Consider the following 26,433-nt stretch of genomic DNA (forward strand, 5'->3'; position numbering starts at 1 on the left):
TGCTGCACACTCCCTACTTTGGAGTCAAAGTGAAACTAAGAAGGAAAGCTGCTTGTACAAACTTGTAACAGAGTTGAACACAAACATTCTGATCTCGATAAGAGCTTTTCTATGGACTTTCCTTGTACATTTTCACGTCTACTCCATGTCTACTTTTTCTACCTAAGGGGGGAGGGATTTGCTCCCTCAGGGAATGGACTGAGGTGCTACGCTTATGAAAGATCAATCCACGATCTGCCTCATCTCCTCTGGATGAATCTGAGACTGCAATTGGATTTAATTGTCTGGTATCAGATCTATAGACTTCAGAGAAGAGAGTGAAGTGATCTGATAAGAATCAGTAGATCCTTAGCAAGATTGCAAGACAGGAAATGTTCAGTTGGTTCTCTATTTTTGATGGCTGTTAATGTCTTTTTTCAATTCTAGATTCAAGTCATCAGCTTTGTCACAGAGCAAAACTGGGACTCACTGGAGGTATTTGACGGAGGGGACAACACAGACACCATGCTGGGGAGCTTCTCGGGTAATTTCTTCGCATTTAAAACTCAAATTACAAGTACAATAACATTTGCCTAAAATGGCCGACCTTTGGAGAGGTCATGTACCCTTAAATAATAATAATGGGAAAACCCAACTCTCTTGAACGTTGACATGTTTAAAATGTATTCCTCTCCAAGATCCAATAAGTCTCTTATCATGACCATGTTTGGAAGTTGTAACTTCATAAAGTTCTTCCCCGTCTGAAAATCGCAGCGAACGAGAGGTTATGAGAGCAGAGCCCATTATGACTTAGAGTGGGGGTGGTTATAGTAAACAAGCAAACATTTCTGACACTGTTAATGGACCAGGCATTTCCAACATCCGCCATAGGTGTAATTTTGGTCACTTGAGCAGATATTTATGCAAATATTATTGGTCGAACTAAGGTATAGGAACGATTCTAATCCATTGATTCTGAATTGTTTTTCATTGTTTTCTTGTCTTTATGGAATTGTTGTTTTAATTTTTTTTCAATTGTTTTTGGTATTTCAAGTTAGAGGTTTATATTAGTATGTGTCGGTTTGCACAAAACTGCCTTAATTGAAATAATTAGTTATATTATTATTATATTAGTATCCACCTCCAAGGGACTTGTTGTAAAAACAAAGTGGGGGCGTTATTTCAGATGTCTGGATTATTACGTTTTAATAAACTCTTATCTCGATATTTCAGATGGGATAGAACTTTTTTTAATGAATAACTTAAAAAAAAAATATCGTGATGAGGGACAATGCATCTTGGAGAGGAAGACTTGTGTGAGTGAGTCAGGAGAGTTGGGGTTTCACATTAGTTGCACTTTAAGATGCTTGATAGTCCCAAAATAAAGTCCTTAAATCACAAGGAGTTATTGAGGTAAATTGTATTGCTTGACTAAAACACACTTGGGCTACGTTTCTGCGCACAAAAACACACACACGCACACATACACTGTATAAACTGCCCTGACAGTAAAAGCGCTTTTGCTTTCTCCAGCAACTGACTCAGTTAGTTATGGCTGGCCTTTGCCAGAGATAACGATGCTAAACTCCATTATTAATCTTCTCCCCTAAGGCACCACGGTTCCCGCTCTTCTCAACAGCACCTCCAACCAGCTATACCTCCACTTTTTCTCAGACATCAGCGTCTCTGCTGCGGGATTTCGGCTGGAATACAAAAGTAAGAAATCCATTATCATTGTATCCAAGGTATGGATTCTAGTTTTATTTAAAAAAAAAATTATTATCCGATTTATTACCAAAGTTATTTTCTACCCAAAAATCGGGCTTATTAAACGGGCAACTCTAAGACTTTGCTTTATCTCTACAGCCGTTTCTCTTACTAGCTGCCCAGAACCTGTCGTGCCCATGAACGGTATCAAAGTTGGCGATCGTTTGCAGATGAACAACGTTGTGTCATTCCAGTGTGAACCAGGATACACTCTCCAGGTATGAATCTCTGCATTTTGTGGCAAACAATGTGTGGCTGGTCATTTAATCTGGATCTCATTAATCATTATGAAATTGATCCAGCAAAATGGACAAAGCCTAATATCAGAGCGACACTGTGACATGTGTTAGGGAGGCCATTTGTAAAATTATATCTGTAGGATCATTATTAGAAACATGATGCATTTATTTACTTTGAATTTGCTGCAGGGAAATTCACATATTACCTGTATGCCTGGAACTGTTCGGCGATGGAATTACCCGCCTCCTCTCTGCATAGGTAAGAACTTTTCAGATGTTTATCAGACTTTGCTGTGGTGTATAAAACACATGGTCGGTCAGTTCCTGGTCGTGAAGTTATATTTAGTTTTCTTATATGTCCCCCTTAGTTATGATAAAAAGAGTTATAACGTATGAAAAAAACTTGTAGACAAGGCCTAATGTTCCCGACAACGTTCCAACCTGGAAACCTTTTTACAATTATAGCATCTCTAGGACAAATACTTCTTATATCGTCATCAATCATCAATGATTAAAGTGCATTGCTGTTTTGACACTATTTTCTCTTGTCGTCATGTTTGTTCTGGACAAGCATCTTAATTTTGCATAATAATTAATGGATTTTAATATTTAAACTCCTATAATTAAATGTTTGAAAACCTTGACCAAAAAACACCTATGTTTTGAAGAAACAAATAGAAATTCATGTAAATGATTGCATTTTTTGTTTGTTCAACTTTTGACTTCAAAATATATTATTTCTGTGCTTATTTCTGGTTTTGGTAGTAAAATGCATGTAAAATAATGTCTGTTTTATCCGTTTATCAAATGCCGTCTTCTCCAAAAATTATTTTATATTGTTTGATTGTTTGCATTTGTTCAAATTAGTGAATGATTTGGGACTAATAGAGTCAATTTATTCACTTATCCGTCCATACTGCAAGGAACAGATCATTTGTGTGCCACTGTGTTTTCTCATCCGCATATTTTTAGATAACTTATTTAGACCGGCAATCCCTAGAAAAATGTCTGTGGATGTTTCAATCTTGTTTTTACATTTGCCCAATTGGAACGCTCACAACTCAGCTGTAACCTCATTACGAGTTTGGACTTCCAAGGAGCCTGAAACGCCCCATTTATCTCTTAATTCTTAATAATGTATAGTGTATATTACTCGTACTGCAATAATTCAAATTCCACTCAAATAATGAGGGGTTCAATAGTCACCTGTTTTTTTGATAAAAGGATGATAAATGATGTATAGCAGTTTAAAACATATATATTATTCAATATGTGAATGTTTAAAAAGTGTGTGAACAGAATTTAAGGCGGTGTGAAGCTACACCGTGTTAACATTTTAGTTCATTTAGAGTTCAGGTGAGGCTGGTCAGTGACTAATTGCCTCAAACTCCTGTATAGCAAAGTCACCTTCTTTGTCTTCATGATCAAATAAAATCAAGTCTGCCACAAGTTCAACCACCATCCTGGCTCTCACTGAGGAGGACACTGAACTCTAACTTTTTTCTCTTTTTTTGCTGATCGCAGCTTTTTTTTTTCACTCTAGTCTGAAAGAGTTTTCTCTTTCTAGTGCCATCGCTGCTCAGCAAAGTGAAATAATTTGGATCCTTCTGTGACTCTCTTGCCTGTGGCGGCACTTTTGACTAATGGCTGTCAATTATTAGTGCCAACTACTCCTTAGTAATTACTTCAACGTGATTGGCTACGTTTGGGGATTTGGGATTAATCATGCTCTCTAGGATCAGCAATTCCCTGATTTTCTTATCTTTTGTGGAACGTGGAATCTCAACAGTTTTTTTATAGGGAGTGAACTTTTTTTTTTTAATTATTAACTTCCATGATCCGAAGAGAAAATAAGGTTTTAGAAAGCCAATGGGAAGCCGAGAAGTTACATTCAAACCCTGCCTAGTAAACAGACGTTTACAGCTTTATAAAAACAAATTTACAGCCTGGTTAAAAAAAACAACAGCTTGGTCTTAAACAATAATCTAACTTATGGCACACACACTCACAGATCATTAAGTTTTAGATTTATTTTCTGGTTTCTTTTCTTTTGATTGCATTCCATTTAAAAGGTTTACGTGATTTGGCATAACAATGGTGTAACTGACTCGACTGACAAGTGGGCATGTATCAGTATCTGTAGCATCACTTGAAGGGGGCGGGGTTTCCATAAAATCAAAATCTCTATCTGGACTGAAGTCAAAAGTCTTGGATTTTCAAAACTGTGGTTCAGTAACAGCTGATTGACCTAACATATTTTATTTTCATATTTTATATGTACTCTGTTTATATTTTTGATGGTTGAATCTTCACCTTAATGCAAGTCTACAACTCTATCTTCAGACTAACATGACTCCTTTTTCGAAAGTTATCTGGAAATAAGCAACTCCACCACTGTTTTAAGCCTTATACATTTGTTCATTTTAGCTCAATGCGGGGGAATCCGAGAGGAGCTTGAAGGCATCATACTAAGTCCTGGTTTCCCTGGGAACTACCCAAGCAATGCTGACTGCACCTGGCGAATCTACCTGCCTGTTGGTTATGGTAAGCATGATAATAATGTATCAGTAAAATTGCCAAACTGAGGTTGTTTCGTTGCTTAAAACCTAACCTGTTCTCCCAAATAACGTTTTTTGAGTTATATTCTTTAGCATAAGTAATGGGCTGATGAAGCTTCATGGGGCAGTGTCTTTTTTGGGGGCTCTGATAATAAGAATTGTGTTTCATGAAGCTTCATTAATCCATCACCAATTGGAAGAAGATTCACAGCCCAATTGAACAGACAATCCTGATCTATATTGAAGTCAAAATATTCTGCATTTTGCCACCAAATATGACCAAGAGCTGGGTTCTCAAACAAGTGACTCAACATAGAAATCCACCATACCTTAAATATTAAAAATAATAATAATAACATGATTTTTAACAAAGGTGTGAAAGAAAATATATACAAATAAAAGACCACTTGAGTCTACGGCTCAGTCCTGACAAGAATGTATCTCTGGCGCCCCCTCTGGCCAACTGAGTTTGAGAGAAATGCTGTCGAGTTAAGTTGGATCCTAATAGTTGCCTTTGTCTTCCCTCCAGGTGCCCACATTCAATACCTTAATTTCTCGACTGAAGCCAACCATGATTTTTTGGAAATACGAAATGGACCTCTTGAAACAAGCCCCATTATTGGCCGCTACAGTGGTCAGGAGATCCCTTCCTCTCTTCTCACCACTTCACACGAGACCTCGGTTTACTTCCATAGTGATCACTCACAGAACAAGCCAGGATTCAGGTTTGAGTATCAAGGTAAGAAACAGAAAAAAGTGTTTCAGTACAACTTTTATTGAGCTAATGAATCAATCTCGATTACCCTTTAAAGGACATTTTAGATTCATTTAAACCTTTTTATCTGTCATTAATGTTATTTATCTGAAATTATGAATCATATGTTTGTTATTAAATTGCAAATAAAATTTAGATCATGACAGTCAAATATGTAAATTATAACTAATTAAATAAATACACTTATTTGTACTCATTTGTCATCAGATAAAACAAGCGTATTGGGGTTCCCACTGCAAGATAATAGTTCTCTTGGGTTTAATTTGAAGACACAACATCTCAAGTGAATAAACAAAGAAAACTGAGTGAATAGTCTGGAAAGGTTACCAAGGTTACATTTTGACAGAAAATCACTTTTGAATTTGAATTTATGGCATTGTACGATAAGGCCTACCCAGCCCCAATAAAGAAACAAAAAGAGCAAATAAATCATGTCATATTTTAGGGGAAGTTCCTGCTTAAAACGCTGGCTCCCTAATTTCCCAAAGGAATTTCCCAAAGGGATCAATAAACTTCTCTCCATCTATTTATCTACTGCAAGAGTATGCTTTATGAAAGCTACTGTTTGTAAAATCACTTGGAGAAATTGTTTCTTTGTAAGAGCCAGAACAGGTAAGTGTTAGGGAGAAGTAAATAAAAGTGCTGCACAGACATGAATCATGATGGTTCGCTTAATAGATTTTATTTTAAAGAGAACATAAAGGGAATAAATGAGACCATTTAAATAGGTCACTTAATGGATTCAGACAAACATGGGATAAAGAAACAGGCAGTTAATTTATCTGTTGTTTCAACTTTTACTTAGTTGGTAAAAAGGTGAGGAAAATGGTCAATTGCAGGAGCAAATGTATTCCTATCTATGAACAGACTTGGTGTCCTCACCTAAAGGACATCACCAATGTGAAGTACAAAGGCCTAATCGGGTATCATCATTTGCCTTCATGCTACACAAAGGATGCATTCAACGCTCAATAGCATCAAATCCATAGGTATCACTGTGTGTTTACATAAGTGTGCTGGCATTAGCATATAGATTAAACCTAACAAATAGCCTCCTTTTTATGTATTAAATGAATAGCCAATGAATACAAAGAGAAGCGGCCAGCCATAAAAATCAATGCCTTTTATATTAATTTATAGAAATACCTAAAGCAAGTGCAGATTTGTTTTAACATTATAACCATCAAACGTAATACTCATTTAAAAATGAACTTTTGAAACTCGTTTTTTTTTTCTTCCCGATCCAGCTTATGAGCTTCAGGAGTGTCCAGATCCGGAACCTTTCAGCTACGGCGTGGTCATTGGTGCTGGGTACAACGTGGGACAGTCAATATCGTTTGAGTGTTACCCCGGCTATCAGCTGACTGGACATTCCATCCTCACATGTGAACACGGAACTACTCGGACCTGGGACTACCCCATTCCTCGCTGCGAAGGTAGGGCAAATTATAATTCAATGTCTATATCTTAAAGAAATAAAAATAAAATAAAATAAGAAATAAAATATATAGAAATAAAAATTTGTAAAGGAAGAAATACAGTATGTTGTGGTATATTTGTATTTAGATGTAATTATGTATATGTTACTTCTTTTTGTAGAATTTATTTTTATTATATATAAATATATTTTTTTTACATATATTCACAATTAAAATGATATATTAATAATAAGAATTCCTGACATTATGAGGAATTGAATACACATGTTTGCAATTTGATATTATATAACCCAACTCAAGATTTTTAGGAGATAAAGAATATACATTTAAGATAAATAAAATCCCATTTGTACATAAGACAACAGCATTTTTGAGATCGGCGCACTGCAATGTTATGCATGGAAAATGTTATGTAAAAACATTCATAACAGTACAGAACAGAACATACAGAATGGGTAAGAACAACGATCACCTTTTATATTTTGATTTATAAATATATATAAATTGGTAAATACCACTATTCTAATATTCTTCCACTGGGCTACTTTTAACCTATTATAACCAATAATATGATTCAACTTTCAAACATGTGTCTAAGCTCTGTTTGATGATGGTTAACCCCTTTATTTAGGTCAAAGATTATTCCTTCCTCATCCTCGTCACCTCCCAGACGGCTTTAATTCCTCACATCCTCTTGCGAGAAGCACTCTACCACATCCTCAGTGTTGTACTACACCCAGACGCGAACCCATTAGCAAAATAAAACCCAAAGAAAAGTATTCAAAGAGTTTTACTTCTTTGATTTTATTTCTTAAGTGCAGCCTTGAGGCTCCTTCTAATTAAATTAAATTACGTATTTGTTAAAATCATCCACTCGCTTCTAGTCAAAAAGGGGCTTTTATGACCCCTTCATTGAAAATACATTTTCAAGAATCACTGTATAATTGGATTCTAAAAACTAAAAGAGCGCTTGAGTATCTATTTTTTTTCACCTCGTCCTTGACCTCTTTCCTCAGACGCTCTGGCTTGTACTTAATAATGCAGGTAAATTACAGAGTAATGTGATGGCAGCAGGACTGGAGGTTTGAATGAATTAGTAGACTTGGAGAGAGACGGAGGTCTAAAGTGAGAAGTTGATGTTTTATTTTTTAATCATTTTTTTTAGAGGAAAAAGTTTTCTTCAACTTTAATTTTTTATTAAAATAAACATTTTCTAACATTTAGTTTGATAGTTTTTTAAATGAAAATAATTGTAACATCATTGGTGAACTTTCCTTTTTCCATGTGTCAATAAGAACTATGACAAGTTAATAAATACCCATTTATGGAAACAAATGTTAAGTCATGTATTTGATATTCAATGTTGGTATACCAACATACTAGTATGAAAACATACTAGTAGTGATGTGTTGTTAAAGTTTCATCAAGCACTATTATTAACTTTAGAGTGTTCTTCGATTATAACCTCACATCATTTTTAAAGCTGCAAAAAACAAAATAAGCCACTCCTTAATGAAACTTCAACACATAATGTTTTACTAGTAAAACAACAACTGTCATTACTACTAGTATACCAAATATATACACTAGTAGTACAAGTAAACATTTCTGGCCTACTAGTACTACTACTTCCTATTGGCTCTCGAAAATATTTGAATAAATGAGGGACCTTTATAAATCTATCATCCCTCCCGTTTTTGCATTAGGTCTAAGTACTATTAGTAACTCTCTTTTTTTCAGTAGAAGTACTAGTTTACCAAAAAATGTCTCTAGTGATATTAATATTACTAGTAAACAAAATGTGTATTTTCAGTGCGTGAGTAGACTAAAAACGTCTACTATTAGTAGATTTTTTTTTTTTTTTTAGCATTACTAGTTATTTTTTCAAATCTTTCACTCATTCAAAATGTACTCCTATATCTATTAACACCAATTTATATGACCTCATATTTTTGTACTGTGTGTCCTTTAAAATCTGTTTAGTATTATTATTTTATTATTATTATTTTATTTATTTTTATACATTTTTTTTGTTATAGTCATATTTATTATTTTTTATTATTATTTAATGTATGTTAATATTGTTTATGTTTTCTCTTATTGTATTTGTGTACTATATTTATTAATATAAACTGTGTTTATGTTTTTTTTTTTTTGGAACTGCCGTGACAACTCAAATTTTAAAAGTGTATCAATCCATCAATCAAAACAGGAAAAAAAAGAAAAAAGTCTAATGTTGTGATCAGGGCTGGGAATCAAAGCAGGAATAAATCAGTACTTCTGAACAAATTCAGAGAATAAAACACATGTTTTCAGGTGATGTTTTGGTAAAATGTTTATCTATTGAATAAATAATTATTTGATGAACATACTTCATCACTCACTACTGGATGATGACAGCTGAGAGAGCAACATGTTGTGTAGACCTTAATCAATCAGCTTGATCGATAGCTAATTTACAAGTTCAGACATATACACTGGAGAGCTCTGGATTACTGATCCCTGTTTTACCTGTAAAACAAGATTACAGGCAGACAGAACTCAAAACTAAGACCTAATCCCTGCCTTGGCATTTCACCACTGGCGTAAACATGTCAACAGAACCCATGCCTTCTTGACATTTGATTACCAACCCTTCACTGTTATCTGCAATCAAAAGCCTCTTATAGACCGACATTCCCATCGACCTTGCTTTTTATAATTTGTTTTATCTTTAAAGAAAAGCTTTTATTTTAATTAACCATATGTTAACAATCCTGTTGAGGATCTGACATTTTTAAATCACCTTCACTTCTCAGAGGTTTATTCTGTGTACAAATCAGTCTAAATGTCAAAATGGTACTGGTACCTGGCACTACTGCAAACACTGGCATAGTGAGTTACACTGGCTTTTAAGTACAATAGGTTCTGATGAAAAAGTGTAATTAAACAGATTTAAACATTTAATGAAAGCAGATAATAAGAGATGAGCATGCATATAAATGGTAAAAATGCTGCTGCAGGGATGAGTTCTTTGAGAGGATATGAGACCAATACCGCTGATGGAAATTAGTTTTGAGGGCGAATTGGAAAATGTATTTTTGAGTTAAACATGTGTCAGGAAATTATTTAATTTAAGATAGAGGGGTTGTTTTCTGAAAAAAAAACAACAACAACAAAATAAGGCCAAGTTTAAAGTGTATATTACTTGTTGAATTTGTACACTGTTTTAAAGTTTGAATTCATCATCTTAATCAGGTTATATATATTAGATATTTTTTTATTATCTTTTCGTTAATGATTGTTATGTAATGTTTCCGGAAAAAAAGATATAATTGCCTTCACATTAGCGTTTCTACATCTTTAGAAGTTGCAGTAAAGGTGTTACATTTAACATCTATTGAAATTCTCACAGAAAGAACAAATGTCTAGTTATGGCTTTTCAAGTCACAGTGTCGAAAGATGAAGTACAGTATAATTTAACTTGACAATCCAATTGGTTGTATCCCGTTGATTTGGTTTTCCGATTTTCTGAAAGCACTACAAACAAAAATTGTCCTCTCTGCAACCATTCTTTTCTTTTTCTTAAAATAATTGATTGGTTACTTACAACACTGTAATTAATAGTTTTGAAAAAAGATAAATGAGGAAGCGATTTGTTTATGAATGGCCATAATTTGTTCCCTTATCTAAAACATTACCAATAGCTTAAAATAACTAAGTACCATTAAATGCCAGTTGTACACATTCATTCATTCAAAAAAATGTAATAACATTAAAAGGATATTTCCTTCTAGTTAGAAATAATAAGTACTAATGGTGGGATGATGAAGTTTCATGAACCAGTGTTCTAATGTTCAGAGCTCAATAGAAGGCGTCATCTCTATATGTATCCAAAGTGTGCCCTATTTAGGTTTTAAAGTTGGGACACAGCTTCATTAAGCTTCATCGGCCCATCACTAACACCAATTAAATGTCATATATTTTTATCTGAGTGCGCCACCTATTGCGTGCTAAAAACAAGTCACTGTTTAATGAAGCTTTGTCAGCCCATGAATAATCATTTAATATCTGTTTATGCGCAGTCATAAGCTCATTGCAATTAAGATAAAACACATGTCTTTGTATTATTTTCTGTCTATGATGCTTTTAGAAAACCCATCTGTCTGACCGGGTTGAACAAAATCTCTGGTCTGCCATAAATACCTGTCTATTCCTTACAAAACTACCTTTGGCTCAGTGTTCCACAACTGGGTGTCTATAAAACAAATGAGCAATCATCCAGCTGCACCACAGGAGTCCACTAGCCTGAGGTATAAGAGCCCCAAAGAAAGTGACATCAAAAGGCTTTCAGAGACTCTCTGAAGGAACCAAACAAAAATAAAAACATAGTTACAACACGAGGGGAGATTGAAAACACCAAGAAAAAGGGCAAAGCTCTGAGTTCTCCCCAACTAACTAGTCAAAGCTTTTTTGACTTGATAAAGAAATCCACGCAAGATAACAAAAGCTTTGCTGGGTAATCTGCAGCTCAAACAAGTGCCACGGTACGAGATGAAAAGTAAATGAGAAGGTCACACACTGAGGAAAGGAACAGATTGCAGGGAAATTACAATCTGTCCTGTTAGATTCCGGGCTCTCTAATGTATTTTGTCTCTGCCTTTTCCTCCTTAGTTCCCTGTGGTGGAAACATTACTTCCGAGAATGGAACCATCTTCTCACCAGGCTATCCAGAAGAGTACCCCAATTCAGCCGACTGCTCGTGGTTGATCACAGTGGCTCCAGGTTTTGGCATCAAGCTGAACTTCACCTTGCTTCAGGTTCACGGACCACATGACTTCATCACTGTCTGGTAAGAGTTTACCTTAAAACATATACATAATGTTGGATCAGTTTTGACATTTTAATGTCAAATTGTAGTTAGAAAAATATGTTTATTTTGTTTGTCTGTCAGGTTAATAATTTGATTTAAAGCTGTGGACTTAGACGAGAAAGACACATCAGAGATCAGGATTGGTTTATATTTTACTTGCAAGGAAAGTGTAATACAGAACTTTCCCATCCACCTGCGCATTTTCACTCTGAAGTACAACCTTTTCGGTCACAACTTACAATACATCCGAGGGGTAATATCCGAGAGACAGGAACAATGTTAAGACACACGGAAGAAAAACAGAACAGATGGTGTTAAATCAAATAAACTATGATTAGCGTTTCTATTGTCTCCTTATGTGATTGAACCCGTCATGTCTTTTTGCTATTTCCTTGGACATTCTGAACGCAGATAAAAACCAAGCAGTGCCTTAAATAATTAACAACAGTGTTAAATACCAGTGGTTCAGCAAAGTTAAATAAATAAATAGTAAGTAAGTAAATAAGTAAAAATAAGTAAATATATAATAAATGCCTTTCCTTTGATTCAGAAATTCCATGAACCTGCACTACAATTGTTAAAACATCTCTTTATCGACATAAAATTTGCTTGTCAAGGTGAAATATTAGTCCTGTTTTCGTGTCATCATTATAGAATAAATGCACCTTTAGTGTGATTAATAAAAACATGTATTAAATATCATATTTTCACTAAATCAAAATTCAGTTTGCTCGTTTCTTGTCTGCAAGGCAAATACCCCAACAGCAAATTAATCAAAGCAGCTTCTTATCCTGGAATGATCTATTTATTGTTTTAAAATTCCCCTGATCCGTTGTGAACTTTGTGTAAAGGGTTCCATTGTTGTGTGTCTTTTCCCTGGGAGAATATTGAAGGGGTTGCTTCCTTTCATCACTTCCATAATGCGCAGAAGGACCTGCCATATGTGCAACCAAAGACAGGATTGTGCATGCATGTTGACTGCCAAGCCCAGTTGATCCCCTCTCCCTCAGGCAGGCTCGCAAAGGTCCCCACTCTCGGTGAGACCGGAGATCTGATTAGCTTCCAATCTGGCAACACCACGACCACATGACAAATATCCAAAGCATGGGATCACTTTTTGTGATGTTAATTGGATTACATTTTTAGACAGACAACATTTAGAAGACAAAATTAGTATTTATATTAGGAAATGCTGACTCGGGTGGTCCAAAAATCCCCAACCTTTTATTACATTGTTCTCCAGCAAACATCTCCAGAGTATTGATCTTTTCATGCAAGCTCCTGTAGGGCCAAGATCTAGACTATGTTCGTCCCCAGTCTCACTGTTACCTCTGTGTATTCATCTCATCCACTGAACTAGTGAGCCAAGGAAATGGGCCCCATAATGATGGTTTGGCCAGAGAGCTGTCAGGCAGCAGTCCCTAGCCAGCCGTTTCCAGAGCTGCTTGTAATCTCTCATGCCCAGTTTGACAGCCTAAGACAGATGGTTTTAAAGCTGAATGGTTGTGGCAGGATTCTGGGAACTAGCTTAATCGGCCGTGTCCACGCCATGGGACTGCCAAGGCTGGTCAAAAAAATCAACCAGCAACATTCCCTACGAGTTTTGGTTAGCGGGACCAGCGCACCTCAGCCACTCTGTTCTTAGCTCTTATTACTAAGTGGCTCGTAGTGGCATTGAGTGGCATTGATAAGATTTCATATTTGGTCTTGGTGTTAAACTGTTACACTAAGGAATGTATCAGGTGTTTTTAAAATCTGCCCGCCTAAAGGTTTTCCATATTTCTGACATTATTTCAAATGTTTTTCTTAAATGATCTAAAAGATTCTTAAAGACGTTTCATGATTTTCATCGCCCAGTAGTTGGCGATAACGGTGGTGTTGGGTAGTGATGATCTGATGAAGCTTCATGAAGCTCATTATTTTCAGACACCACTAAATGGCGGTCGCTGCACTATTTTCCTTTGTTTCAAACAACGTTTCCAATGAAACCTCACATAATTGAGTCCATCCTGACCAAGTCCATCTCTGTGTGGTATGCCAGGACCGACACGACGAACAAAGTCAGACTGAAGCGCATCGTGCATGCAGCTGAAAAGGTGATCGGCTGTAAACTATGATCTCTTCAAGACCTGTATGTCTCCAGGACCCGGAGATGTACAGGTCAGATCACAGCCGGCACTATTCATTATTTTCAGAGCCCACTACATGGAGGTCTCCGCACTTTTTTCTTTTGTTTTAAAAAACTTTTTCTTTTGAAACACCATTTTTTAATCTGATGGCGCCACCTACTGACCTCTAAACAACATGACACTGCTTCATCAGACCTAACTGTTTTCATCACTAACTACAACTGGAAAAAAACAAAATAAAATAATTAGTATGTGTAGCACATCCATTCCCAAATAAAAAAATAGAACACAAATGAGTGAAATCGCACCATAACTCATGCCATATATTTTGGTTATGTTGCACTATTTCATTTGATTGTATTTTTAATTTTTGTAGGGATGGGCCACAAGAGACTGCAAGAAAACTTGGAGTGTTTACTGATGGTGAGCCAAACGACCCACCGAGAAGTACATCCAATCAAGTGCTGATACGTTTCCGTAGCAACGCAGAAAAGGGTGGTTTATTTCGCATCGGCTATCAAGGTATCCAAACTTCCTTCCTTTCTTTTTTTTATCAGTACTTTCCATATACATAATTTAACTTTTGCTATTTTGCTTACAGCTTACAGGCTACAGTTTTGTCTGCCTCCCACCATCATTCCTAACGCAGAGATTCTAATGGCGAGCAAAGAATTCAAAATAGGTACGTACAAAACAACGCAACCAATGTGCTTCATACCATGAACGCATCAGAAAAGTTACTGTTGGTACAACCTGCTGACTTTGATTATTCCCTCCAGTCAATATTCTAATATGTATGCCCTCCACACACACGTCCACGTCACCTATAGATAATTAAGTCGGCAGGGCTAACGGATGAGCGCTTGCCTAGAGGTGTTTCTCTTTGCTGTAGAGACAGTACAGCCTAATTCCATGTTTACCTATTTAACTTGCAATGAATACCCCGGCGAAGATTAGTCATGTGATTTATTTTCCGTAGTACATGATATTTGCATGTGTCGTCTCTTTTCAAATGCAAATTCATCAAACTGTATTCATTCAACATCTCTATTCTCCTTTGTTTAGGGGACATCGTGCGTTACAGATGTTTCCCAGGATACCATTTAAATGGGAATAGCATTCTTACTTGCAAGTTGGGAACACACTTGGAATTTGAAGGACCTCCACCATCCTGTGAAGGTTAGTAAACACTTCAAATGATGTTGACAATCATCCTTTTGCCGCACAGAAAAAAAACATATTTTGTGACCGTCTGAAAGGTGTTTTATTTTGTGACAATAGCTTGATACTTTACTAGCACTAACTAGCCAAAATAATTAAAACACAAATATGTATATGGGATTATCTTGTTGCAGAGAAAGCAGCCATGATGGTTAAACAATTTTAATGCTATTTAATTTAATATATTTAATTAAATTAATATAATACTTTAAATCTATAGGCTGGTTTCGTGGAAATAGTTAAACCAATCAGGTTTGGGACACCTATTCAACACTAATGACATAATTATACACTTGTAACATCCTTCTTAAGTAGCTTTAACAGCACATGTTAAGCTAATTATACACGACTACGCTTTTTCTTGTTTTCGTTGTTTCCATGCTCCCATGTGTGCGTATCTGCCTGAAGCCACGCAGCAGCAACAGCATGAGCAGTGTATTAGTTGGCAGCACTTTTTATCTCGGGATGACGCGCGGCTCCCATGAGGATAGGGCGCCTGGTGGGTCACACTACATACTGAGATGTTGTCCTCCCCAAGGATTAAATGTGTGAAGGGTTCCTGTTGCAGCGCACCATTACAATACTGTGTGATCTCGCAGGAATCCAGATCTTAAAAAAAAGTGCATATAGAGGGCACCAAGGTTTCCTGTGGTGCTGTATGACAAGTTTATTAAGTTGTTAATTCTTAACACACACTTGACAGATTTAGGACAGGGTTGGCCCACACACTATTTTTTTCTATCCTATGGAGTAATAAACCATATTGTGTTTTCAACGTATATAATGTATAACCTGGGTAATATTAATGCAAGAATGTCCACCCCATTTTCTTTTTTTTGCATTTTAAAAGAGAACAATGCTTTTAATTCTACAAAACTATACTAAGTATCCATATCTGTATGATAAAAAGTTTTACACATCATTCATTTGAGTGATAATTTAAATGTAAGGTGCAGTTAAAGTTGTCAGCGATAATTCTTGTTACTATTGTATAAAGTTTAAATGAGCTACACTAATTACAATTAATGTAAATTACAATTACATTAATTTCAATGTGTATATTTTCCAAATATATTTTTGTAGTTTCATTTTTGTTGGAATATATATTTCTCTGTGAATACTACTTAAATTAGCCAACGACTGGTGAGTCTAGCTGTGCCGTGGAAATTTGTCATTATTTCCCCAGATTGGTATTATTCTTCTCCCTGAGCCAATTTCCGAGATGTCTGATAACTTTTCGTTTGCCGCAAATTATGTTTTGGTCCGAGGTATGTTTCTTGTTAGTCAATTAAGACTCTTTTCTTTTATTTCTTTATTTTTCGGTTGGTCGTACTTCTGTTTGGTGGTGTGCCATGTGATTTTTCTAATGTTAAACATTTTCTGTTACTTTAAAATGTTAGCAAACATTGGTATACTAAACAATAGATTGGTTCTAAAAAAGGGTTACATTTTAATTGTAATTTTATCACCATTCAATAAGCGGTTAAGAAATACTTAACAGTGTTCCAAAAAATTGGAAACCAATATTTTAATCTTCTCATTCTGTTTAATGTCCTCATATAATTATGATTGTTTGGACTCTATATAATAAAAAAGAAAAGTTAATTTAATTTAATAAGCTGGAATCAGCTGAGAGCGGGCGTTTTTGCCATTGGCCAGCGGGGTTTTAATGACAGGAGTGCAGGGTAGGACAGGGGGAGACTTCAGTTGGAGGGCAGAGCAGATCTCATTGAAATTCTGGGGACATGCTGGTTGCAGCTGCACCTATCAAATCACCAGCTCTGACAAGCACAGCCCCTGCTGCATATATAACTTCCTCCACGCTCATATAAGCACCACATACAGGGTTTTTCCCATTGATGCGGTTACAAAGCCCTGCATGTAGCTAGTTGTCTACTAGTGAGAGGCACCTAATCCTACAACCTGTTCTGCAGCATTGCCACAATTCTCTGTCTGTGCTTCACCCTCCCACACTAGACACCATCCTCTCTTACGTAATATAAATGTGGTCCTCCCCCCAGGAGTGATGCGCTGTCGCAATGTTGATACTTCTTAGCTAGCATAACAGAATGAGTGACAACTTGAATTTGTAACAAAGCAAACGCCCTTTCTGTTAATTTTCGTCTCTTTGCTGCGACAAGTTTGAACAGTATTTGATTTGCCACTGATCTAATTAAGCTGGCTAGTGTTGGACCCGTTTCCTTTTGCTACATCTGTTGTCTGCTGAGACTGTGGGGAGTTCCAGCAAAACGCACATTAAGCACCAGCATCAGTGCAAACACTTCCACGTGTGGATTCATTAATGAAACAGAATGTGCCGTGATGATCCAAAATCCCTGTGTTTATCCCCCAGACAGAATTTTGGCCACAACCTGCATAATCACCCATCACATTAGCTCCCCAGTTTTTCCAGCTTTCTTCATCCCCCGCTGTTCCTTCTTTTATCCTGGTTTCTTTGCTGGCTCCCTCTGCCACCCTCTCTTTCTAACATTGTCATCCCATCTCATCCTGAGCTGCAAGGTCCCTGTCTACTCTGATGCAATATTTGTAAATCATAACACAACCTCCTTAATTTCCTCAGTGGTACGACTTGTTCCGAGAAACATTTTAAGTTTAATTGGTTGTTTAGCTATTCCAATGTGGAGTTTTTTTCTTTTTATTTGTCTCGTTTTCGAGTCATTCCACCTGTTCATACAGTGTTCACACAAGTACATATATAAGATCATATAATGAAAATATGAGAACATACTTTTAAATAACATTTAAGTAGTTTGTGTAGGAGGAACAAAGCATTAGATTGACAGGCCATCTGTTGTGGTCAAGACAGAGCTGAGACAAAAGTAGAGCAAGTGCTCAGTGAAGAGAAGAGACAGATGATCGAGATGCCTCCTGGGTGTCTCATTGGTGAGATGATCTTGACATGTTCCACTGGTAGTAGACCATGGGGAAGACCCAAGACATGCTGCAAAGACTGGTTATGAACATCATGGGGCGAAGAGCTGTATGAAGTGGTCGGTTAGAGTCTGTAGGCTTCCTAGCTAAGGCTTCTTCCCAGCAATGAAGGCGGGGTGAGATGGTATTACCTCGGTTTCTACTAAAAGTGGATTCCCTCGGTCATAGCATGCCATGCTTTCCCAATAAGAATTGCATATCTTACTTGATCATGCAAGAATTGTGCTGCAGTTAGAGTGAACAGCACAACAGATACACTTCAAGATCTTCATCACCACCTAGAAAGCTCTAAACAACCTAGCCCTCAACCACCCTCTTAGCTGACATATCTTCTCCATCACCCTATCCACCCCCACAAAACAGGCTCCACTGAGGCCAATACCCTCACCCCCATCATCAGGACCAAATAGTGCACCATAGGGGATAGAGCCTTTGCCAACGCTCCCTACACTCTGGAACTCCATGTACCTGGCCACCTGTATCACTGCCATCTCTCAAAAATCATCTCAAAACCCTCAAAAAAACTCAATCCTTTTCAACCCTCTCTTCTTTTCTTTCTTTATACTCCTCCAGATTGTTGTTTTGCTTTAGTGTTTCTTAGTATCTCGTTCTGTATGTATGTAATCTTCATCCCTTTTTTGTGTTTATGTAAAGCATATTTGTATCATAAAAAGTTCTATAGAAAATGTATGTATGCATTATTATTATTATTATTAATATACTTGAACATGTTTGTTTGACCTGTCCGACCTATCCTAGTATCCTTCATGATGTCACATATCAACTGATGTCAAAAAGTCCTTCACACTGAAGAATCTGTCGCTAGATATGGTGTTTGTTTTAGCCAAAAATGAAGACCAATGTTTACACAAACTGTTTTTATTTTATTTACCAGCTTCAATTAGACTACCTTCCTGCCCAAACATCCTAAACAAAATTCAAGGAAAGCAAAGCATCGGCCATGTATTGTAGAAACGAGTGGCACCACACTCAAAACAAAGGGTTAATATGCTTCATGTCAACATTATTACAATCAAAACCATCTGTCATTCGTCCATACTGTATGCCTTCAAACGTATCATGACAATTCAAAGTGTAGCCTGGATGAATGCACCTTTTAATACTTCAATAGAACGCTGAAAGCATTTCTATGTTGAGCTATAGGTAATACAATTTAGACTGACAGACCAAAGAAGAAGACAAATCCAGCAAATTGGAATAATTCACGCCTGCCATCGACATGCAATTTAAGTCACACAGAAAAAAAATAGAGAAAAGAAAGAAAAGATTTCTTATGCTCAAGAAATCACATCAGATTCTACTTTCTATTTGTGATGAAAATGACTCTTTTTTTCAGAAGAATTGAAGGAAAAGGTTGATGTAAGTAAATAAGTACAAAAGATTTCCGGACCAGAGGAGAGAAATCCTTCCAGTCTGTTGCTCCTAAGCTTTGGAACGATCTTCCTCTCCCTCTGCGAGTCTACTGACTCGTTCAAAAAACATCTAAAGACATTTTTATTTGTGCAGGCTTTTCCCTGACTTTCTGGGACTCCTGTGTCTGTCTTATGTGTCTTAATCTTTTAAGTATATATTTTAACTGTGTATTGTTTGTGATTGTTAAAGCGGTTTGTGACCCTGGTCTAGAAAGGCGCTCTAGAAATAACCATTACTAGTCGTCCAGTTTCCAGCAGTTACACATTATTGATCATATGTCGCTATTTTGAAGCTTTTATTCCAATGGCCATGAACACTGCCTTTCACGGAACTTAATATACAAAAAGATGTGTGCAAAAAACAGATGCCACCGTCTGTCCCTTTTTATTAAAATCTAGACAAGCAACATGCAGACACGAGGGCTCCTTCTAAAGGTCACAGTTAGACCGCTTTTCATCCTCGGTGAATTGATTGTGTAATGAACGTCACAGTTTGATTTTAAATGATGGTGTCTTATGGTGGCAATCCATTTCACTAAGTGTGATAGATTTTAGCTGCTGCGAAACCTTAAAACTGTCAGAAAAAAAGTAAGAAAGTTGGAGATTTGAGAAGAAAAAATATTCCTCACAATGTAAAAAAGCCATTTGAAATCTGTGTAAAAATATATCTAAACACATTAATCTTATTAATACACCGTGATGTTTTATATAATGTTTAACATAAACAAATGAGGGGGTCTAACTCATAATGAAAGATGAGCTTGTATTATTGGCATCAGATTACAAAGGACAATATAATTTAATTTCCATATATGATAATTGCTATGTGCCTACAAATATAGCCAAAGACTATGGTTCCGAAATAAATGAATCACTTTGACAACTTGATTTCATAGTGTTCTTTAAAGAACAGAACAAGCTGTGAGATTAAGATTCGAAAAATCTGTGAGCAGACCCTTTTCGTTGTACCGCTTAGAAAATGAAGACAAAAAAAGTGGATCCTTGATTCAAAACATCCGGATAGAAAATCCAAAATAAGTCAGCGCTCACTCTGTAAAAAAAAAGGAAAAACAAAGATAGGTAGAGAAAAGCGGGATTCTGGTGACTGCTTTGTGTTGCTATTGCAGCATTGGCGCCGTTTCAAGTTTTTTGCTGGTTCCGGAGAGTTCATCGCGAGTACACACGACTGTGGTAGATTAGAAAGGTGGCTTCGGAACATCAAAGCATTGAACAAATTCAGGGTTGTGACAAAGAGCATCAGTTTTTACAAAATGTATCAGGTGATTTCAAAGAGATGTTTCTCTGATCATCGGCAAGTACATAATCCAGATCAGATTTGTTTGTTATTGTTCTCATCCATCTTTTCACATTATGTTTGCTCCTTTCTTTTGACTATTCATTAATAATGTATGGCTCTCCACAACAGTAACTTGTCCCATGAATGAGATTCTGACGGCTTCCACTGGTGTCATCATGAGTCAGTCGCCTGGCACCGGCTTCCCCCATTTTGAATCCTGCTCCTGGGTGGTAAAAGTGGAGCCCGGTTACAACATCACCTTCACAATTGAACACTTCCAAACAAGCCGGCAGTTCGATGAACTTGAGATTTTCGATGGTGAGTTATTTAACTTAACTTGATTTAACTTATTGCTTTTTTGTTACTTTTTTATACTGACAAACGTTTTTTCCTCAACTCTAGTGTTTACTTAACCCCTGTGTTATATGTGGCTGCCCACCGGGTCACCTTGACCCAGAGATAACACAAGGGTTAAAAAAATACCTTTGATGGCAAAATCTAAAATATTGTTTCTTTAATAAAGCTATAAACTTTCAAACTTAAACACAACTTAAGCAAAACAACCGACCTGGCCGTTATTCAACAGGATATTAAAGCCGTCTACTGTGTTTCTTTGTCATGAAGGTCCCTCAAGACAAAGTACTCTTCTGATCACCCTCAGTGGAAACTATTCCAGCCCACTAAGCATCACCAGCTCCAGTAACAAAGTCTACCTGCATTGGTCTTTTGATCACACAACTAGCCACAAAGGCTTCCGCATACGTTACTCAGGTGAGAATCAAACAAAGCTCTTTTTTTTAACATTAGAGGATACGTATTGAATATGTGATGATTACTTAATCAAAAAAATGATGAATAATTGTGAATGTGTTCATATGGGATGTCAACAGAGTTGGTGAAATGTGTTTTAAATAATGGTTTATAAAACATATTTTGTATATTCCTTTTAACCACTCCCACACTGTGTATTTCCTTAACCAAAGCATATCATGCTGTGAACTGATACTTTATGAATATTGAAATCAACAACACAGAATATAACACTATCAGCCATTTTTTCTCTGCTCTCAGTTTCATCATTTTGGTTTTTGAGTTTAGTTTCATGTTTTGTTTTGTTTTTCGTGACAAGAACATGGAAAAAAAAAGATTTATCAAAACATTCTGGGCAAAAGTCAGTAGTCTCCTTACTTAAAAATGCAATATCCATGAAGGCGTTAAATGAGCATAGACGCATAGCTAGTAATCTAGTTAAGTAGATACATTGATAGATAGATGGATTTGCAGATATATAGCTGCCTATTAAACCGATGAGCTAGTTAGCTTGATAGATGATTGGACGGATAAACAGACAGACACCCGGATGAAACATTTCAACTTGGATTACCTTAGTTAAAAAAATCCCAACAAGCAGGAACCAAGCTCACAAAAGAAGGAACAAAAAGCCATCCAGATGTCACTCGAGTTTGTGGACAATAGAACATTCGTCAGAGAGTATCACATCGGTTCTGTGCTCTTTTATTTCAAGAAAGATCTTCCATCACCAAATGTCTACCTCTTTTTTTTCAGTTTTTTATCTCCTCGAAGGGCTTCGCTTCTTATCTTTGCTAAATTTAAATTAGCCTCCCTCTATCTTTCCTGTTATCTCTTGGAATCAGGATATCCTTCTTCTCTATCTTTGTCAGACACCTACTCCTTCCCAGCTTTCTCTTTCTCTCTGTTAAGTATCCACGTCCAGGCAGCCGCCCATGTAGGACCGATTGCTTTGTGTGGATTTCAGTCAGACAAGATGTATGTGTAACTCGCTGAAGGGATTTGAATGAAGACAAAACTAGTGATGCAAATGTGCAAAACACTGATAGAGGTGAAGAATTGAAGTGAAGAGATTCTGTTTTGGGGATTTAATTGAGAGGGTCTTTATATTTCTTTTAGTATTTTTCAGAGCAGGGACATCCAAAGTCAATAGCTCCAGGTCCATTTGTAGCCCTTTGAGCAGATTTGATGTGGCCCTTGACCCCCATTAAAACAATTGTAAAGGAGACAACTTATATTCACCCATTGTAAAATCTCAAGTCTGTAATGTAAATTGTATCAAAGAAAGGATCTGATCAAAAGGGTCACAATATTGAACCTTCACTATCTGTGATGCAAATGAGCAGGCCCATTATCGGACACCAATGCTGTTTTTAAAAAAAAACATGTTTTTCTTTCATGGTCCCTTCACAGCGGTGTACTGCAGCCCGCCAAGCAACCCTGTAAACGGCACCGTGCACAGTCTAACAGGCACAAAGTTGGGAAGCACTTTGCGTTTTAACTGCGACCAGGGGTTCCGGCTTATTGGCCAAAGCAGCGCTACATGCACAAGGAACACACAGGGGATCTACCAGTGGAACGCCCCGGTTCCGCTTTGCCAAGGTGAGAGTGTGATTATGTCAAATCTATATGGGTCAGTTCTGAAGGGTATGTTTACCCAAACATTTGTTTATACATGGAACAGCTTGAACAGGGAGTTTTTTAGTTTATTTAATATTGGTGATGTGTATTTACGGAGATAGCACTTATTATTGTTGTCTAAACAAAGTGCTCCTCGAACAACAATAGAATATTGACATATTTTAATATCCTTTTTTTCGTTTCAGTCATGTCCTGTGGGATGCCTGTACCTCCAGTAAATGGCAGCATTGTAGGCCAGGACTTTTCTCTGGGAGCCAGAGCCACATACCAGTGCAACCCAGGTTTCCGGCTTTCAGGGCCAATCACCACATCCGTGGCCTGTCAGGAGTCTGGGAGATGGAGTCCGATTGAGGCGCCACCAAGATGCGTCCGTGAGTACTTCACCAATCTGTACCTGATCGTAGTATTTGAAAGATCACAACATGAGTGTTTGTTGAATATTTATGGGGTGATATCGATAGATCATCCGTGTTAAAATAATTGCTTGAGAGACTGTTTTGTGGTTTAATGTGACTTTTAAAGTGATGAATAGCGGAACACTCTTGGAATTACATCGGACTTTTAACACCTGCCAAAACTGCTCTCCAGCATTTGATCGCTTTCCTGTAATTGGCTCCTAGTACAGTTGCCACTCTCTTTTATCGGAAGTTTTTATTTCTTTTTTATGCGCTAGATGGAGGCGAAAACAGTAAATCCGATTAAACGATCTATGTTTATTGACTACATTATTAACTATCAATTATTTTATTCATTTGCTTGTTTTTTATTAATTGAACAATTCTCTAAACGTTGTTTTTCCTTTTGTATTTTTGTAGCTGTAACCTGCCCAGACATTGGCCACTCTGCCGTGGAACATGGGAGATGGAGGCTAATCTATGGAACACAAAACCAATATGATGCTATTATGATGCTCATATGTGACCCCGGCTATTACTACCGGGGTCAAAGAGTCATTCAATGCCAGGCTAATGGCAGCTGGAACTATCCTGACCCAAGGCCAGTTTGTGAGAGTAAGTTAAAGCGACATTAAGACAACATTGAAAAAGAAACCAGGCACACATTTTAAGCTTATTGATTATGTGTTGCAGTTATATCCTGTGGGGACCTGGGGACACCTCCAAATGGACACAAGATTGGGACATTAACTGTGTATGGAGCCACTGCTATTTTTTCATGCAACACTGGATACACGTTGGTTGGTTCTCGAGTGCGAGAGTGCATGTCGAACGGGCTTTGGAGTGGAACGCAGGTTCAATGTCTAGGTAACTCTTCTAACTACGTCAAGCAAAAAATAAAAAAATGCACAAATCTAACTTAGTTTCTTGTTTTTTTCTGTAGGAGGGCATTGCGGTACTCCTGAGCCCATTGTGAATGGACAGATAATAGGGGAGAACTACAACTATAGAGGGAGTGTTGTCTACCAATGCAACCCGGGATTTCGCCTGATCGGGGTTTCAGTTAGAATTTGTGAACAAGACCACCGTTGGTCAGGAAACACTCCAGTCTGTGTCCGTGAGTAAAAAAAGACTAAATAATTCTGAAACCTCAATGCAAACAACGATACGCCTCTCACAATTATTGATTTCTTTCTCAAGCAATTACATGTGGTCACCCTGGCAACCCTAACTTCGGACTGACCCAGGGAGCGCAGTTCAACCTAAATGACGTGGTTCGCTATGTTTGCAACTCCGGATACGTTCTACAAGGTGCACTGAAATCGACTTGCCAGCCAAATGGGCAGTGGAGCAACCAACTCCCAAGATGTAGAAGTAAGTTTCTGTCTCTCCTCATTTCCCAACTTTTAGCCGAATAAATCTTCAATCTTCAGTATCATCAGTATCATCCTGCATACTAAGTTTATCTATTTGTGTAGTCCATCCAAGCAACAGTAAACTTCTTCATAAGATACCTCCTAACTTTTTTTTTTCATTTCAACTTCTGTTGCATTTTAGGCATCTTAATCAAACACAAGAATACATTTGAAAACACCCTAATGCAAGTGCCGAAAAACATGGTTCCCTTTGTAGGCAGCCTTGGCAATGAACCACATGAGTAAACTGAAACTGATCAATCTTGGAAAAGCTGAATGCAGTGGCTATATTTAATGTCTAATTCTATAATTGTGAATTTTTTTTTTCTTTTTGGCACCTTCTGTTCACTGTTATGTACTTCTGGCATTTTAATCAGACAAGCATTACAAAAAAAGCTATTACTTTGTTCAAGGCTGGCTCTTCTACAATGTGCAATGGGCTGAACACAATCAGCAAGCAGAGATGGAAAGTGTTGCAAAATTCAAGTGAAACATTCAAAATGTAATCAAAAGGCAAAAAACAGCTTGCATAGATTACACAGTAAAATATCCAAATAGTGAACAGGCAAAAATAAATATGCTCAATGGTACTATCCGTTTTCTCGGGCAACCTCGCTCGCTCCCTGCGGCTTACCTGTCTGTCACGGATACAAATTAGTTTAATAACCATGCAGAGACAACTCAAACAGCCACGGACCCCTTTGAGCTTCCAATGAAAGACGGAAATCTTACGGGGAAAAAACGACCTTGCTACTAAACAGAGTTTTTTTTTTCATTCATACATTTAAAGTTGTGCTGTGAAAGCATGACTTTTAAGTTGGCAGCGTACAGCCACTGAGCAATGTAATATTGGTCAACCGTCTGCCTCCAAGTCAAACTGACGGGTATGTGACATGCATATAAAAGTGCAGCTCGCAAGGTTAGGCGCTGAATATGACAAGACGGTGACAGATTGGCATATTAGTTTGTTTTGAATATGCAAAGCCAAGGGATTTGGCCTTTTTAGACATTTATGGAGGGATGAAGTGCATATACAAGACTGTTTTTCCGGTTTGAGTAAACTTGGCTGCTGCCTGCATAGGGAGCTGATATTCTCAGAGATGTGCTTCAGTGCCGTGATGCAGGGATTGGCCTTGTTAGGATGCAGTCACAGACTCTAAGGAGCATTTGTACGAGTTTTTGAGTGTGGGTGGATTCCGAATCGGTTTAGATGGGACTTCATCCTGTTGACAAAATAAGCAGATTAGACGTCTTTTCGTCAATCAGATTTAACACCTTAATTATAGTCCTCCTGGCACATGTTTTAAGGTGTTCTTGTAAGCAGGTTGTGCACTTTTTCTCAGGTAACGATTCAATTTAATAATGACATGTTCTTAAGGCTGTTGAGCCAAACCATTGGTACTTATTTTTATCTGTCGTTTGCAGGTGTTTATAAAAGTGAGGGTAAACAAGTCAGGAGTCAATGAGCAATCGCAGATGAAAGGCCATGGCATATGGTCGCTACATCTGTGTTGGTCTGAGGCTAAGCTGC

At 37.2% G+C, this 26,433-nt stretch overlaps 1 protein-coding gene across 1 annotated transcript in view; it reads left to right on the forward strand.

Moving 5' to 3' along the window:
• The window catches only part of csmd2 (CUB and Sushi multiple domains 2), a 194,854-nt gene that overhangs the window by 144,470 nt on the left and 23,951 nt on the right, over nt 1-26,433 (forward strand). Inside the window, exons 37-55 of the mRNA XM_087787555.1 lie at nt 427-523; nt 1,591-1,695; nt 1,846-1,964; nt 2,175-2,244; nt 4,413-4,529; nt 5,073-5,282; nt 6,566-6,754; nt 11,411-11,588; nt 14,115-14,260; nt 14,340-14,420; nt 14,804-14,917; nt 20,771-20,959; nt 21,266-21,412; nt 22,865-23,053; nt 23,278-23,463; nt 23,908-24,102; nt 24,181-24,354; nt 24,431-24,604; nt 24,688-24,861. Coding sequence (XP_087643681.1) covers nt 427-523; nt 1,591-1,695; nt 1,846-1,964; nt 2,175-2,244; nt 4,413-4,529; nt 5,073-5,282; nt 6,566-6,754; nt 11,411-11,588; nt 14,115-14,260; nt 14,340-14,420; nt 14,804-14,917; nt 20,771-20,959; nt 21,266-21,412; nt 22,865-23,053; nt 23,278-23,463; nt 23,908-24,102; nt 24,181-24,354; nt 24,431-24,604; nt 24,688-24,861 — 2,854 coding nt within the window. The remainder of the gene's footprint in view (nt 1-426; nt 524-1,590; nt 1,696-1,845; nt 1,965-2,174; nt 2,245-4,412; nt 4,530-5,072; nt 5,283-6,565; nt 6,755-11,410; nt 11,589-14,114; nt 14,261-14,339; nt 14,421-14,803; nt 14,918-20,770; nt 20,960-21,265; nt 21,413-22,864; nt 23,054-23,277; nt 23,464-23,907; nt 24,103-24,180; nt 24,355-24,430; nt 24,605-24,687; nt 24,862-26,433) is intronic.

The sequence above is a fragment of the Callionymus lyra genome, chromosome 3, assembly GCF_982586985.1.
Source record: "Callionymus lyra chromosome 3, fCalLyr1.hap1.1, whole genome shotgun sequence".
NCBI classification, from domain to species: Eukaryota; Metazoa; Chordata; class Actinopteri; order Syngnathiformes; family Callionymidae; genus Callionymus; species Callionymus lyra.